General features: G+C 40.0%; 1 protein-coding gene across 3 annotated transcripts in view; it reads right to left on the bottom strand.

The window, feature by feature from the left end:
• Nucleotides 1–14,209, bottom strand: part of RASAL1 (RAS protein activator like 1) — a 310,566-nt gene that overhangs the window by 38,214 nt on the left and 258,143 nt on the right. For all 3 annotated transcript variants that reach the window (XM_053702172.1, XM_053702170.1, XM_053702169.1), the window contains exon 15: nucleotides 556–700. In XM_053702172.1, the coding sequence (XP_053558147.1) occupies nucleotides 556–700 (145 nt within the window). The remainder of the gene's footprint in view (nucleotides 1–555; nucleotides 701–14,209) is intronic.

The following is a 14,209-nucleotide window of genomic DNA, read 5'->3' as shown; positions in this document are numbered from 1 at the left end:
TGAACTTTGTTATGGTCTCCCATACTCACCTATGTATTCACAAGTTAGGGTGTTAGAGTACTAGTCTGACATTGTTCAAAAACTATTAAATGTCACCCCAAGGAATACAGCATTCTGTAGCTTTGTGCTTTTACATTTTCAAAACGTAAAAGATTATCAGCAAAAACAAACAAACAAAAAAAGACATAACATTCTATTCAGCAAGACTACTAATAAAACAGGCAGGTGAATATTTCACAGCTATGAACACTTAAATAACCTGTGTTGCAAGCTTGTTTCCTAAGTGTTACAGTTGTAATGATTTATTTTCTGTATTGCTAGTGGTTCTAGTTTGCTGTGTGAGATAGGGCAGCAAAGCTTATGAATTAAATGCTAAAAAAAATAGGTGAAAGGAGCCTCAATGAATTCCGAGCATGATCTCGCCTTTAAATCAATACTCCTCAGTAGCCAACAAATGTGTCCATGAATCTAGCCCATTCTCTTCCTTCCGCTCTCACTCACCTGTCCACTCTCACTCACCTGTCCACTCTCACTCACCTGTCCACTCTCACTCACCTGCCTCACTTTCCATGTCAATGAGTCGGTCCAGGAAATCACGCAATTTGCCAACACTTTGCTGGATTAGGGGATGCAGAGGCGACATCCACTGTTCTTTACCATAACCCAACTGCTGACCCAGGTTTCCAATACTTTGTACGGACTGTGGAAAAAACATCAGGGCAAATGGGCACTTTAAATATACAGTGCAACTAGTTAGCATGGTCAGGATTATAGAAACCAACACATATTTCAGTAAATGACTACAGACAGCAGTACATGTAGAGCAGTGTGCATTCATACCTACGGAGGCCTGGAATAGATCTGTGTAACTGATATTTAACAATGTTACATCATGATAAATGCAATGTGACTTTATTTTACTTTATAAGCCTGAAGAACCGGCCTGTAGTGGCTGAGAAACACGTCCCTTTTAATAAACTGTGGTTTTAATTTGAACTCACTTGCCCATGGATGTTGATTTATATCTGATTATGTTGATATGGTGAAGTTTGTGATTGTTTGGGTCTGGGTTACTCTAACCTGGAAAAAGTTCACAAACGCCGCCTGGTTCCTACTAAAACGTGGCTAACAGTCAGCTGGACGGCTGTGAAGTTCCAGCTCACTAACATAGCACTTTTCCATATTCACTGGGTTGAAATAGGACAATAAGAAATTTCTTGTCCCTAAGCATAGTCCACCACTCAACCAAAAAACAGAGTAGTTGGTTGTCCTGTAAACTTTACAGGACAACCAACTACTCTGGTTTTTGGTAGTAAAGGACATTACACATGTGGTAAGTCCAACTGCATGGCATGTGAACAAGCACAGGTTACTAAGCAATTTCAATCTAAAGTGACTCAAAAAGTGTATGACTTGGATGGTTTACTATTTGCAGATCTAGCTTTGTCATCTATTTAGTAAATTGTCAGGGATGTAATCTACAGTATGTGGGTATGACCACAAGGGAGGGGAGGGTGCGGATCAGGGAACATCTGAATGATATCTCGCAATCTCCATTGTGGTCATACCCAACAATAGTTATTCTCTCCCTATAAGTTAGGTAATAAGATTGAACAGGGATAATGGATGCATTTAGTGTATAATCAGTGACAAATGACATTACTATGTCTTACTGTATGTTTATTTAATGAAACACAATGTGTCAAAATATGTTTTTTTTCTTCTATATATTGTATCCTATTGTAGTGAGTAAGATTATTTATAATTGTTCTTTCTCCCTTTAATCTTTAAGAATAGGCTGTGTGGTGTAATTATCATATGGAAGTGTGACATAAAGATAATATATATGAACATATAAGATTGCACATTAACCTGCAGGTTGATGAAGGAGTTAAAGGGGAGGATAAGGGTCAGCATCAAGGCAATTGCTATGAGCCAATCAGAGTTATCTTGAGGGTATTGTTTCTACTTGCAAGCAGTTTTAAAAAAAAATAAAAAAATATTTCCATGTGTTTATGAATAAAAGTGTAAATTATTTCACTTTTTCCCGTGCTCCGCTATCCGTGCATTGTTTATACTATGCCATGTGGCGCCCTTGTGTGTTTTAATTACAGATTGTGTGTTTAATTCCAGTCCGTCTGTGTTCCTAAAGTGCAATTCAGAGTATGTTCTTATTATTTTGTGCTGATTTTTAATAAAGTGCAAAAATTAAAATGCTCTCATATGTTCGTGCATGTTATATGGAAGCAACCTTGCAAAAATAACAATGTGTTCAGAACAATCAAAGAGCTTAAATACATAAAATCAGCTTCAGAGAAGCAGTGCATTACTATAACCTCGCTGAACACATTTAGGGCAAGATTACATATGCGGCGTTGCCCGTAAAAGCCCTATAAAAAAAAAGAAGCCCCCCCAAAATAAAAAAATCAGCCAATAGGATGAGAGCTACTGAAATTCTATTGGCTGATTTGAATAGCCAATAGAATTTCAGTAGCTCTCATCCTATTGGCTGATTTGAAAAGCCAATAGGATTTCAGTAGCTCTCATCCTATAGGCTTATTTGAATTTCAAAAATCAAATCATCCACCTGGATGAAGACTTCTCGCCGCCTGGATGTCCGGACTTCAGAAACTGTAAGTTGATCGTCGGGGGTTAGTGTTAGGGTTTTTTTTAACTTTTTTGGAGTGTATTTTTTTTATTTAGATTTTGGTTTGGGCTTTTTTAAAAGAGCTAAATGCCCTTTAAAGGGCAATGCAAAAGAGCTAAATGCCCTTTTAAGGGCAATGCCCATACAAATGCCCTTTTCTGGACAATGGGTAGCTTAGGTTTTTGTTAGAGTTAGGTTTTTTATTTTGGGGGGTTGGTTGGGTGGTGGGTTTTACTGTTGGGGGTCTTTGTATTTTTTTTCATGTAAAAAAGCTGATTTCTTTAGGGCAATGTCGTACAAAAGGCCCTTTTAAGGGCTATTGCTAGTTTATTGTAGGCTAGTTTTTGTTTTGTTTTTTTGTGGGTTTATTTTTTATTTTTGTAGGTCTATTAGATTAGGTAAAATTGTTTTTATTTTGGATAATTATGTTTGTCATTTAGTGTTTGTTATTTTTTGTAATTTAGTGTTTTAATTTTTTTTTAGTAGTATTAGTTTTTTTTTAATGTGTAACTTAGTTTTTTTAATTGGTAGTTATTTTAATTTCAGTTTAATAGTTATGTTAGGTTAATTGTTAGTTTAAATTTAGTTTTTTTTTATTTCACAGGTAAGTTTTTACTTATGTTAAGATAGCGATATCTTATTTTTGCGATGTGGGGGGCTGGCGGTTTAGGGGTTAATAGGTTTATTTAGTAGCAGTGATGTGGGAGGCCAGAGGTTTAGGGGTTAATAACTTTATTTAGTGGCGGCAGTGTGGTGGAGCGGCGGAATAGGGCTTCTTAATAGCTTTATTATAGTTTTGAAAAGTGTGGTGGGGGATGGTAGGAGTTAGTCAGTAATTAGATGTTGTACCTATTATGTAAATCAGAAAAGGTATATAATATACCAATACTTAGTAGTCACTTATAATAATTATGGTGCACATCTAATGTGGATTCTTAGAGGGTAGAACTAAACAACTAGAAATACTAATTGTACAAAGAAATACACTTAGGATTATTAGAAAAGAATACCACAAAGAAAATTATTTCTTTAACTCCAAATGATCATATGAATATGAAAATTACTCTATTTGTTTAAAATGTTCCATTACATTCATACTTTAATACTTTATTGTTACAACTAGGAACAAACATTCACACAGAAGTAGCCTGAAAGGGTTAAAAACACTTAAACCCAGTTAAATTAAATTGATATAGTCAGCAATGCTCTATGTATTCAGCCTGATGCCCACAAAATTATAGTGCAGGATAAACTAAGCCCTTACAATCCGAGGGCTATTTTACTTTTAAATAGTTATATTTTTAAAGGTAAATAGTAGGCACCAGGATTCAACAAATATATAGGTATATACAGATTCTATTATTCACTAGGCAAGCAGTTAAAAAAGCGACAGACAGGAGAGAACTAGCTTCTCCTGCTGGACCCCTGACGCGCGTTTCACAGAACGCTTCCTCAGAGGAAGCGTTCTGTGAAACGCGCGTCAGGGGTCCAGCAGGAGAAGCTAGTTCTCTCCTGTCTGTCGCTTTTTTAACTGCTTGCCTAGTGAATAATAGAATCTGTATATACCTATATATTTGTTGAATCCTGGTGCCTACTATTTACCTTTAAAAATATAACTATTTAAACGTAAAATAGCCCTCGGATTGTAAGGGCTTAGTTTATCCTGCACTATAATTTTGTGGGCATCAGGCTGAATACATAGAGCATTGCTGACTATATCAATTTAATTTAACTGGGTTTAAGTGTTTTTAACCCTTTCAGGCTACTTCTGTGTGAATGTTTGTTCCTAGTTGTAACAATAAAGTATTAAAGTATGAATGTAATGGAACATTTTAAACAAATAGAGTAATTTTCATATTCATATGATCATTTGGAGTTAAAGAAATAATTTTCTTTGTGGTATTCTTTTCTAATAATCCTAAGTGTATTTCTTTGTACAATTAGTATTTCTAGTTGTTTAGCTTTATTATAGTGTCAGCGATGTTGGGGTGCGGGGAATAGGGGTTAATAACTTTATTATTGTGGCGGCGATGTCGGGGAGCGGCAAAATAGGGGTTAATAACTTTTATTAGTGGCAGTGATGTCAGGAGCGGCAGATTAGGGTTAATAACTTTATTTAGGTGTCGGCGATGTCGGGGGCAGCAGATTAGGGGTGTTTAGACTTGGGGTTTATGTTAGGGTGTTAAACGTAACTTTTTTTCCCCATAGACATCAATAGGGTTGCGTTACAGAGCTTTTCATTCCTTGCTTCAGGTGTTAGTTTTTTTTTCTAACAATCTCTCCCGATTGATGTCTATGGGGAAAGCGTGCACGAGCACGTCAAAGCAGTCCTTCAATTTTGTGTGGTATGGAGCTCATCGCCACCATATCGCACACACAAGGCAGCTTTTTAGAAACTTGTAATGGCAGCGATTTTGTTGCATTCATTTCGCACCCTCTATAGCGCAAAACTTGTAATCTAGGAGATAGGCAGGTGCAACAAGCCTTGCGCTGAATATATAAGTACGGTAACTCCCTGGAAGTTCTAACTAACACCTAACGCATGCGCAATATCTACCTGTCAACCGTCATCCCCCCACCACAATAACTAAATAAAATCTATTTACCCCTAATCCGCCAACCCCCACATCGCAAAATATCTAATTAACCCATTAACCCCTAAGCCGCCAACTCCCCACAACACAATATACCTAATAAAATGAAAATAAATAATAAAGTTAAAATTAAATTTAAAAAAACTAACATTACTTAAAAAAAAATTAAGATTAAATTAAAATAAATAAATCTAAAATTACAAAAAAAAAAGTCTAAAATTACAGAAAAATATAAACCAAATTATCAAAAATAATAAAATTAAACCTAATCTAAACCCCTATGAAAAATAAAAAAGCCCCCCCAGATAAACCCCCCTAATCTAAACTAAACGAACAATAGCCCTTAAAAGGGCCTTTTATAAGCCATTACCATAAGTTAAACAGTTCTTTTACATAAAAAAATACTAAGTCCCCCCTAACAGTTCAAATCAGCCAATAGGATTTCAGTAGCTCTCATCCTATAGGCTGATTTGAAAATTTCATCCAATAGGAATGCAAAGTACCCCAAATATAAAACAGGTACCTTGCATTCAATCTTTAGTGTGTGGCGTTGACCGCATGAAGAGGATCCTCCACGCTGGAAGGCACCACGGCCGGCATTCTTGCTCAGTGGTCACTTGCGCTCCGCACCGCCTTCACCCTGGATAAAGATAGAAGAGGTCCCCGTGCTGGGAGAAGATGTCGCCGCCTGGAAGAAGACCTTCTCCGCTGGACTTCAGGAACGGTGAGTACCTATTTGGGGTTAGACTTAGGCTTTTTTTTTTTTAGAATAGGGATTTTTTTTATTTTCATGGGCTGCAAAAGAGCTGATTGCTCTTTTAAGGGCAATGCCCATACAAATGGATAACAGGTTTATTTAGTGTTAGGTTTTTATTTTGGGGGCTTTGGTGGGTGGAGGGTTACTGTTAGGGGGGACTTAGTATTTTTTTTCTGTAAAAGAGCTGTTTAACTTAGGGCAATGCCCTACAAAAGGCCCTTTTAAGGGCTATTGGTAGTTTAGTTAAGGGGGTGTTTATATTTTGGGGGGCTTTTTTATTTTCATAGGGGTATTAGATTAGGTTTAATTTTTTTATTTTTGATAATTTAGTTAATTTTTTGTGTAACTTTAGAGTTTTTTAATTTTTTTAATTTTAGATTTATTTATTTTAATTTAATCTTAGTTTTTTTTAAAGTAATGTTGTTTTTTTAATTAATTTATTGGGTAGATTGCAATGTGGGTGAATGGTAGATTAGTGGTTAATAGTTTAGTATTTGCGATGTGGGGTGATGTCGGGTATAGGGGTTTTATTTTGGGAGGCGGGTTAGACTTTGACAGACGATTTAGGATTTTTTATTTCCAGCCGGCAGTTTCTAAACTGCCGTAAGTCACTGGCGACTCCAGAAATTTCCGCACATTTCTGGACATCGCCAGTTTATCCGACTTACGGCAGTTTATGAACTGCCGGCGTGGTTTATGTGATTCTCCGATGTGTGAGGTGAATTTACGGGCGACGCAGGTTTCAGCAGCTGAAGCTTGTGCCGCATATGTAATCTCGCCCCTAGTGAGCCACTGGCAAGAGACAAACCAATTACCAGTGAGATCCCAGAAGGATAGCAAGAGAACACAGTAAATTCAATAACAAAAATTTTGAAACGGTTCTTAACATCACATGTCTTTTCTGGACCATGAAAGTATAATGTTGACTTTTATATCCCTTTAATTGCACAAACACACATCCTGATGATCATATTTTATTTCTGAGCCTGTTTAAGGGTTTAAACGTGTGATCTATTTACTACTTTAACATTTTAATGAAACCTGGAAATAAATGAATTTGTTGAAATGTGACATTTGTGAGATTAATTAAAGGGACATGAACCCCAATGTTTTTATTTCATAATTTAGATAGAGCATGCAATTTTAAACAACTTTCTAATGTATCATATTTTTCATTCTCTTGGTATTGTTTGTTGAAAAGGAAGGGCGATAATAGAAATAATTTGTAAACTTTTTTTTTAAATCGTATACTTTGTCTAAATCGCATAAGAAAAATCATAATTTATGCTTACCAGATAAATTCCTTTCCTTCCTGGCAGGGAGAGTCCACGACTTCATTCCTTACTGTTGGGAAATAAAACACCTGGCCACCAGGAGGAGGCAAAGACACCCCAGCAGGGCTTAAATATCTCTCCCACTTCCCCTATCCCCTACTCATTTTGCTGAGGGAACAAGGAAAAGTAGGAGAAACACCAGAAGAAATAATATAAAAAGGGAGCCACCCAACCAAAAATAAATTACGGGTGGGGTCGTGGACTCTCCCTGCCAGGAAAGAAAGGAATTTATCTGGTAAGCATAAGGCAGGGAGAATCCACAACTTAATTCCTTACTGTTGGGAAAACTATACCCAAGCTCCAGAGGACACTGAATGAATAACGGGAGGGAACAAAAAAAAAAAAAAGAGGCTGACCCTATTCGGAGGGAACCACAGCCTGCAAAACTTTTCTCTCGAAAGCTGTATCAAACTTGTAAAATTTAGAAAAAGGAGGCTGTCACCCCACTGTCTCATAAGCTAAGCGGATGACACTCCTCAACCAGAAAGATAGGGAAGTCGTGGTAGCCTTCTGCCCCTTGCGATTCCCCGTATAGATGACAAACAAAGAGGAAGATTGTCTGAAATCCTAAGTAGCCTGAAGATAGAACTTCAAGGCACAAACCACATCCATATTGTGAAGCAAATGTTCCTTTGCTGAAGAAGGATTAGGACACAAGGAAGAAACAACAATTTCTTGATTAATGTTACGGTCCAACACCACCTTAGGGAGGAACCCTAATTTAGTACGTAAAACCGCCTTATCAGCATGGAAAACTCTGCGCGCAGTGGCAATAGCCAGCAAAAAAAGAACCTTCCAAGATAACAATGTAATATCAACAGTATGTATAGGCTCAAACTGAGCCTGTTGCAAAACACTAAGAACAAGATTTAGGCTCAAATGCGGAGTCCCAGATCTAAACACAGGTCTGATCCTAGTCAGAGCTTTAACAAAGGACTGCACATCCAGAAGCTCAGCCAATCTCTTGTGCAGTAACACTGACAGGGCCGATATCTGTCCCTTCAGGGAACTAGCAGATAGACCCTTCTCCAGTTCATCCTGGAGAAAAGATACAATTCTGGCAATCTTAACCTTATGCCAGGAAAAGCCACGCTCTTCACACCAGAACAAGTAAGTCCTCCACACGTTATGGTAGATACTACGAGTAACTGGCTTACGAGCTTGAACCATAGTGTCGATTACTCTCTCAGAGAATGCTCTCTTGGCTAAGACTAAGTGTTTAATCTCCACGCAGTCAGCCTCAGAGAATCTAGATTTTGATAAATGAAGGGACCCTGTATCAGCAGATCTCTTCAACAAGGTAACCTCCACTGAGGAGATGAGGAAATCCCCACCAGATCCGCAAACCACGTCCTTCGTGGCCACGATGGAACAATCAGAATCGCTGATGCTCACTCCTGCATGATGTGAGTCACCACACGAGGGAGAAGCAGTAATGGAGGAAAAAGATATAGTCTGAACCTCCATGGTACTGATAGAGCATCTATCAATTCCGCCTGAGGATCTCTCGACCTCGACCCATGCCTGGGTAGCTTGGTATTGAGGCGGGATGCCATGAGATCTATCTCTGACGTCCCCCACTCGCTGCATATCTCTACAAACACCTCGGGTGGAGAGACCATTCTACCAGGTGAAAGGATTGCCTGTTGAGGAAGTTCGCTTCCCAGATGTCCACACCTGGAATGTGGATCGTTGACAGTCTACATGTGTGAGTCTCCGCCCACTCTAGTATCTGAGATACTTCTCTCATCGCCAAGGAACTTCTCGTTCCCCCCTGATGGTTGATGTAGGCAACCAAGGTTATATTGTCTGAGTAGAATCTGATAAACTGGGACGAACCCAGAAGGGGCCAAGCCTTCAAGGCATTGAAGATTGCCCAAAGTTCCAATATATTGATCGGAGGACTCATCCTGAGTCCACAGTCGTTGTGCTTTCTTGGCACCCCAAACGGCTCCCCAGCCGGAAAGGCTTGCGTCCGTATTTACAATTTTCCAGGACGGTCTCAAGAAGCATGTGCCTTGGGACAGATGATCTGGACAGAGCCACCAAGAGAGCGAGTCTCTTGACAGGTTGTCCAGCATAATCTGTTGAGACAGATCTGAATGGTCGCCGTTCCATTGTCTTAGCATGCATAGTTGTAAGGGTCTGAGATGGAATCTGTCAAAAGGAATGATGTCCATACAGGACACCATGAGTCTGATCACCTCCATACACTGAGCCACTGAGGGTCTCAAGGAGGCCTGGAGGGCAAGACATGCAGTAGTTAGCATGCAACGTCTCTGATCTGTAAGAAATATTCCCTTTTTCAAGTTTATCTTCCATCCATGTGATTTAAGAAGATTGAGAAGGGCCTCCGAATGTTCTTCCGCTAGACAAAAAGATGGTGCCTGCACCAAGATATCGTCCAGGTAAGGCGCTACTCTAATACCTTGTGTTCTGGTAATGGCTAGAAAACCCCCAAGAACCTTTAAAAATATCATTGGAGCAGTAGTTAGGCCAAACAGAAGAGCTATGAACTGAAAGTGCTGGTTCAGAAAGGCAAACCTCAGGAACTGAAAATGTTCTCTGTGTATCGGAACGGGAAGGTATGCATACTTTAGGTCTATGGTGGCCATAAACTGTCCTTCCTGAACCAAAGGAAGCATTGACCATATATTGTCTCCATCTTGAAAGAGGGAACACTCAGAAACTTGTTTAGGCACTTTAAGTCCAGAATTGGACGAAAAGTTCCCTCCTTCTTTGGAACCACGAAAAGGTTTGAATAAAACCCCAAACCTCTTTAAGCTGTAGGTACCGGGACAATTACTCCTAGAGAGAAGAGATCCCGTTCGCAACCTAAGAAGGCAGTCCTCTTTTCTGGTCTTGTAGACAGACTGGAGAGTAGGAATCTGCCCCTGGGCAGATGAGACTTTAATCCTATCCTGTATCCTTGAGATACAACCTCCAGGACCCAAGGATCCTGTACATCCTGGAACCAAGCTGCTGAAAAAAGAGACAGTCTGCCCCCTACTATCCTGGATGGGGCCGCCCCTTCATGCCGATTTGTTCTCGGCGGGCTTCTTAGTCTTTTTGGACTTATTCCAGGACTGAGCCGGCTTGCAAGTACTCTTGGGTTGCTCGGACTTGGATGAGGATCACTGTCATTGTGATTTGTCAGAATGAAAGGAACGCAAATTAGACAATTGCCGTCCCTTAGGCCTATTTTTCTTATCCTGCAGTAGGAAGGCACCTTTCCTTCTGGTAACCATAGAAATAATGGAGTCTAGCCCCGGACCAAATAAAATCTTCCCCTTGAAAGGAAGAAAAAGGAGTCTGGATTTAGAAGTCATATCCGCAGACCAAGACTTCAACCAGAGAGCCCTCCGGGCTAGGACCGCAAAGCCAGAAGCCTTTGCATTTATGCGAATAATCTGCATATTCGCGTTACAGATGAAGTAGTTAGCTATTCTCAGAGCCTTAATTCTCTCCTGAATATCCTCGAGGGGAGTCTCCACCTCAATGAGCTCCAACAGAGTGTTGCACCAGTAGGTAGCTGCTCCAGCAACCATGGCTACAGCTGCCGCTGGTTGAAATAAAAACCCTGTATGTTGAAACATCTTCCTCAGAAAGGTTTCCATTTTCTTATCCATAGGCTCTCTAAAAGAAGATCTATCCTCCAGAGGGATAGTAGTAAGCTTAGCCAGTGTAGAAATATCGCCATCCACATTAGGGATGGAGCCCCACAAATTTTATTGCAAGTCAGGGACCGAGAATATTTTTTTTTTAAAGTAGACAAGGGGGAAAAAGAAGTTCCTATTCTTTCCCATTCATTACTAATAATGTTCACCATCTTAACTAGCACAGGAAAAGTCAGAGGGACCTTCCTGTCTTCATAAACCCTGTCTAATTTAGGGATCTTAGGTTCCTCAGGGAGTGTAGCCTCTAGAACCTCTAGTGTAGACAGAACCTCCTTTAATAAAAAATGCAGTTGCTCAATTTTAAATCTAAAGGACTGAAGTCTCCAACTCAGAAAGTTCACCCTCTGAAGCTACACAGGTTAACTCATGCTCGGATAGCTGGGACATAGTAGCTAAATCCGACAAATATTTAGATGACTCTAGGTCAGGAGAACTATGTTTAACCTTTCTCTTACGTTTGCTAGAGCGAGGTAAGGTACTCAGACACCGCAGACACCGCCAATTGTAACTGCGCGGTGAAGTCAGCTGGAAAAAGGCCCCCTCCAGATGGAGGATTAGTTGAGCCGCGGGGAACTGCATGTGGAGCGGGTAATGTAGAAAGGGTAGTAATCTCTCGGGACCCATATTCCTGAGAGGAAGACGACTTAGAGGGGCTAATACCGCTATGATTATAAGCAGGCTTGTCTCCCTTCTTAGACTTTAGAACAGTGCTTAGGCAAATGGAACAAAATTGAGCAGGCTGGTAAACTACGGCCTCTTTACAATATAAACAGGAATTATTAATCAGTACAGAAGGAGCGGAACCTTCTAATGTAGTATCAGAGTCCTCCATAGCTAAGATATATTCACAGAAAGACAGTCAAAAAGTAAACGCTTTTATTAAAAAAACGGCACCTTTATAATACCAATGGTTGGGGCACTCACCACCTCCTAGACCCAGACAGCTAACAGTGAAAACGCGCTCCTTCGGAGTGATGTCTGCAGCAGGATCGTAGGAAATGAAAAGACGTGGAGCATAGGACAGGACTTTCCCTGCTATGAAAAAAGTGCTAAGCTATTATGAGCTGCACAACACTCAAAAACGAAAGTAAAACCTGTTTGTTCCAAGCCAAAATGACACAGTCTATGAGCCCAAAAAACTCTCACATTAAAGCAGTTATAAAAAAACCCTAGCTGTTCAAATAATCTCCCTGAAGGAGATATTAACCCTTGATCCTATTGAGGCATAAAGGAGCCACACTGTGACCCTGTATAGAAAAAGTGTATAAAACGGTCTGACCCTCCAGGATCCATGCTGTGGACAGTCTTGCAGCGACGCCTCTGACCTGGACTTGAGTGCGTAACAGCAAGCATTGAAACTTGTCAACACTGATTGCTCAGGAGCTGTTAAGGGACAGTCTGGATGGGTTCGCAGAGAAACTTTCCCTGCATCTCCAGACTCTAACTTTCATCAATACTCTCACTGAGAGGATGACATGATTACTTAAAACTCCAGTCCTTTCTTGAAGGGAACATACCCATACAGGACTATCCAAATCTTCTGACACTTCTCTGCCACCTCCTATAGTGACGAAAGGCAAAGCATGACTGAGGGATAGGGGAAATGGGAGGGATATTTAAGCCTTTGGCTGGGGTGTCTTTGCCTCCTCCTGGTGGCCAGGAGTTGTATCTCCCAACAGTAAGGAATGAAGTTGTGGACTCTCCCTGCCTTATGGAGGGAAATCTGTGTTTTATATCCCTTTAATGGCCCCAAAAGAACCTGGCACATAGCTAACATATGCTGAAAGTGGCAAAATTAGGTGTTTTAAATAAGGTCATAAATCAGGTATTTCAAATAAGTTTAGCATACACGTACAGTTAAAGGGACATTAAACCCCCAAAAATTCTTTCATTTTTCAGATAGAGAATACAATTTTTAAAAAGTTTCCAATTTACTGCTATTATCAAAAATGTTTCATTTTCATGTTATTCTTTGTTAAAGAGATACCTAGGTAGGTAGCGTGCACATGCCTGAAGCACTACAGGACAGGAAATAGTGCTGCCATCTAGTGCTCCTGCTAATGTATAACATTGTTGCAAAACTGCTGCTATATAGTGCTGTAGACACGTGCACTCTCCTGAGCTTACATTTCTGCTTTTCAAATAAGGATAACAAGAAAACAAAGAAAATATGATAATAGAAGTAAATTAGAAAGTTGTTTAAAATGTTATGTTCTATCTAAATCATGAAAGAAAGAAAAAAACATAATTTATGCTTACCTGATAAATTCCTTTCTTCTGTTGTGTGATCAGTCCACGGGTCATCATTACTTCTGGGATATAACTCCTCCCCAACAGGAAATGCAAGAGGATTCACCCAGCAGAGCTGCATATAGCTCCTCCCCTCTACGTCACTCCCAGTCATTCGACCAAGAATCAACGAGAAAGGAGAAACCAAGGGTGAAGTGGTGACTGGAGTATAATTTAAAAAATATTTACCTGCCTTAAAAAACAGGGCGGGCCGTGGACTGATCACACAACAGAAGAAAGGAATTTATCAGGTAAGCATAAATTATGTTTTCTTCTGTTATGTGTGATCAGTCCACGGGTCATCATTACTTCTGGGATACAATACCAAAGCAAAAGTACACAGATGACGGGAGGGATAGGCAGGCTCATTATACAGAAGGAACCACTGCCTGAAGAACCTTTCTCCCAAAAATAGCCTCCGAAGAAGCAAAAGTGTCAAATTTGTAAAATTTGGAAAAAGTATGGAGCGAAGACCAAGTTGCAGCCTTGCAAATCTGTTCAACAGAGGCCTCATTCTTAAAGGCCCAAGTGGAAGCCACAGCTCTAGTAGAATGAGCTGTAATTCTTTCAGGAGGCTGCTGTCCAGCAGTCTCATAGGCTAAACGAATTATGCTACGAAGCCAGAAGGAGAGAGAGGTAGCCGAAGCCTTATGACCTCTCCTCTGACCAGAGTACACGACAAACAGGGAAGACGTTTGTCGAAAATCCTTAGTTGCCTGCAAGTAGAACTTGAGGGCACGAACTACATCCAGATTGTGTAGAAGACGTTCCTTCTTTGAAGAAGGATTCGGGCACAGGGAAGGAACCACGATCTCTTGATTGATGTTCCTGTTAGTGACTACCTTAGGTAAGAACCCAGGTTTAGTACGCAGAACTACCTTATCTGAATGAAAAATCAAATAAGGAGAATC

The sequence above is a fragment of the Bombina bombina genome, chromosome 2, assembly GCF_027579735.1.
Source record: "Bombina bombina isolate aBomBom1 chromosome 2, aBomBom1.pri, whole genome shotgun sequence".
NCBI lineage: Eukaryota > Metazoa > Chordata > Amphibia > Anura > Bombinatoridae > Bombina > Bombina bombina.
Note: the sequence above shows the minus strand (reverse complement) of the source record. Positions and strands in the feature narration are given on the sequence as shown.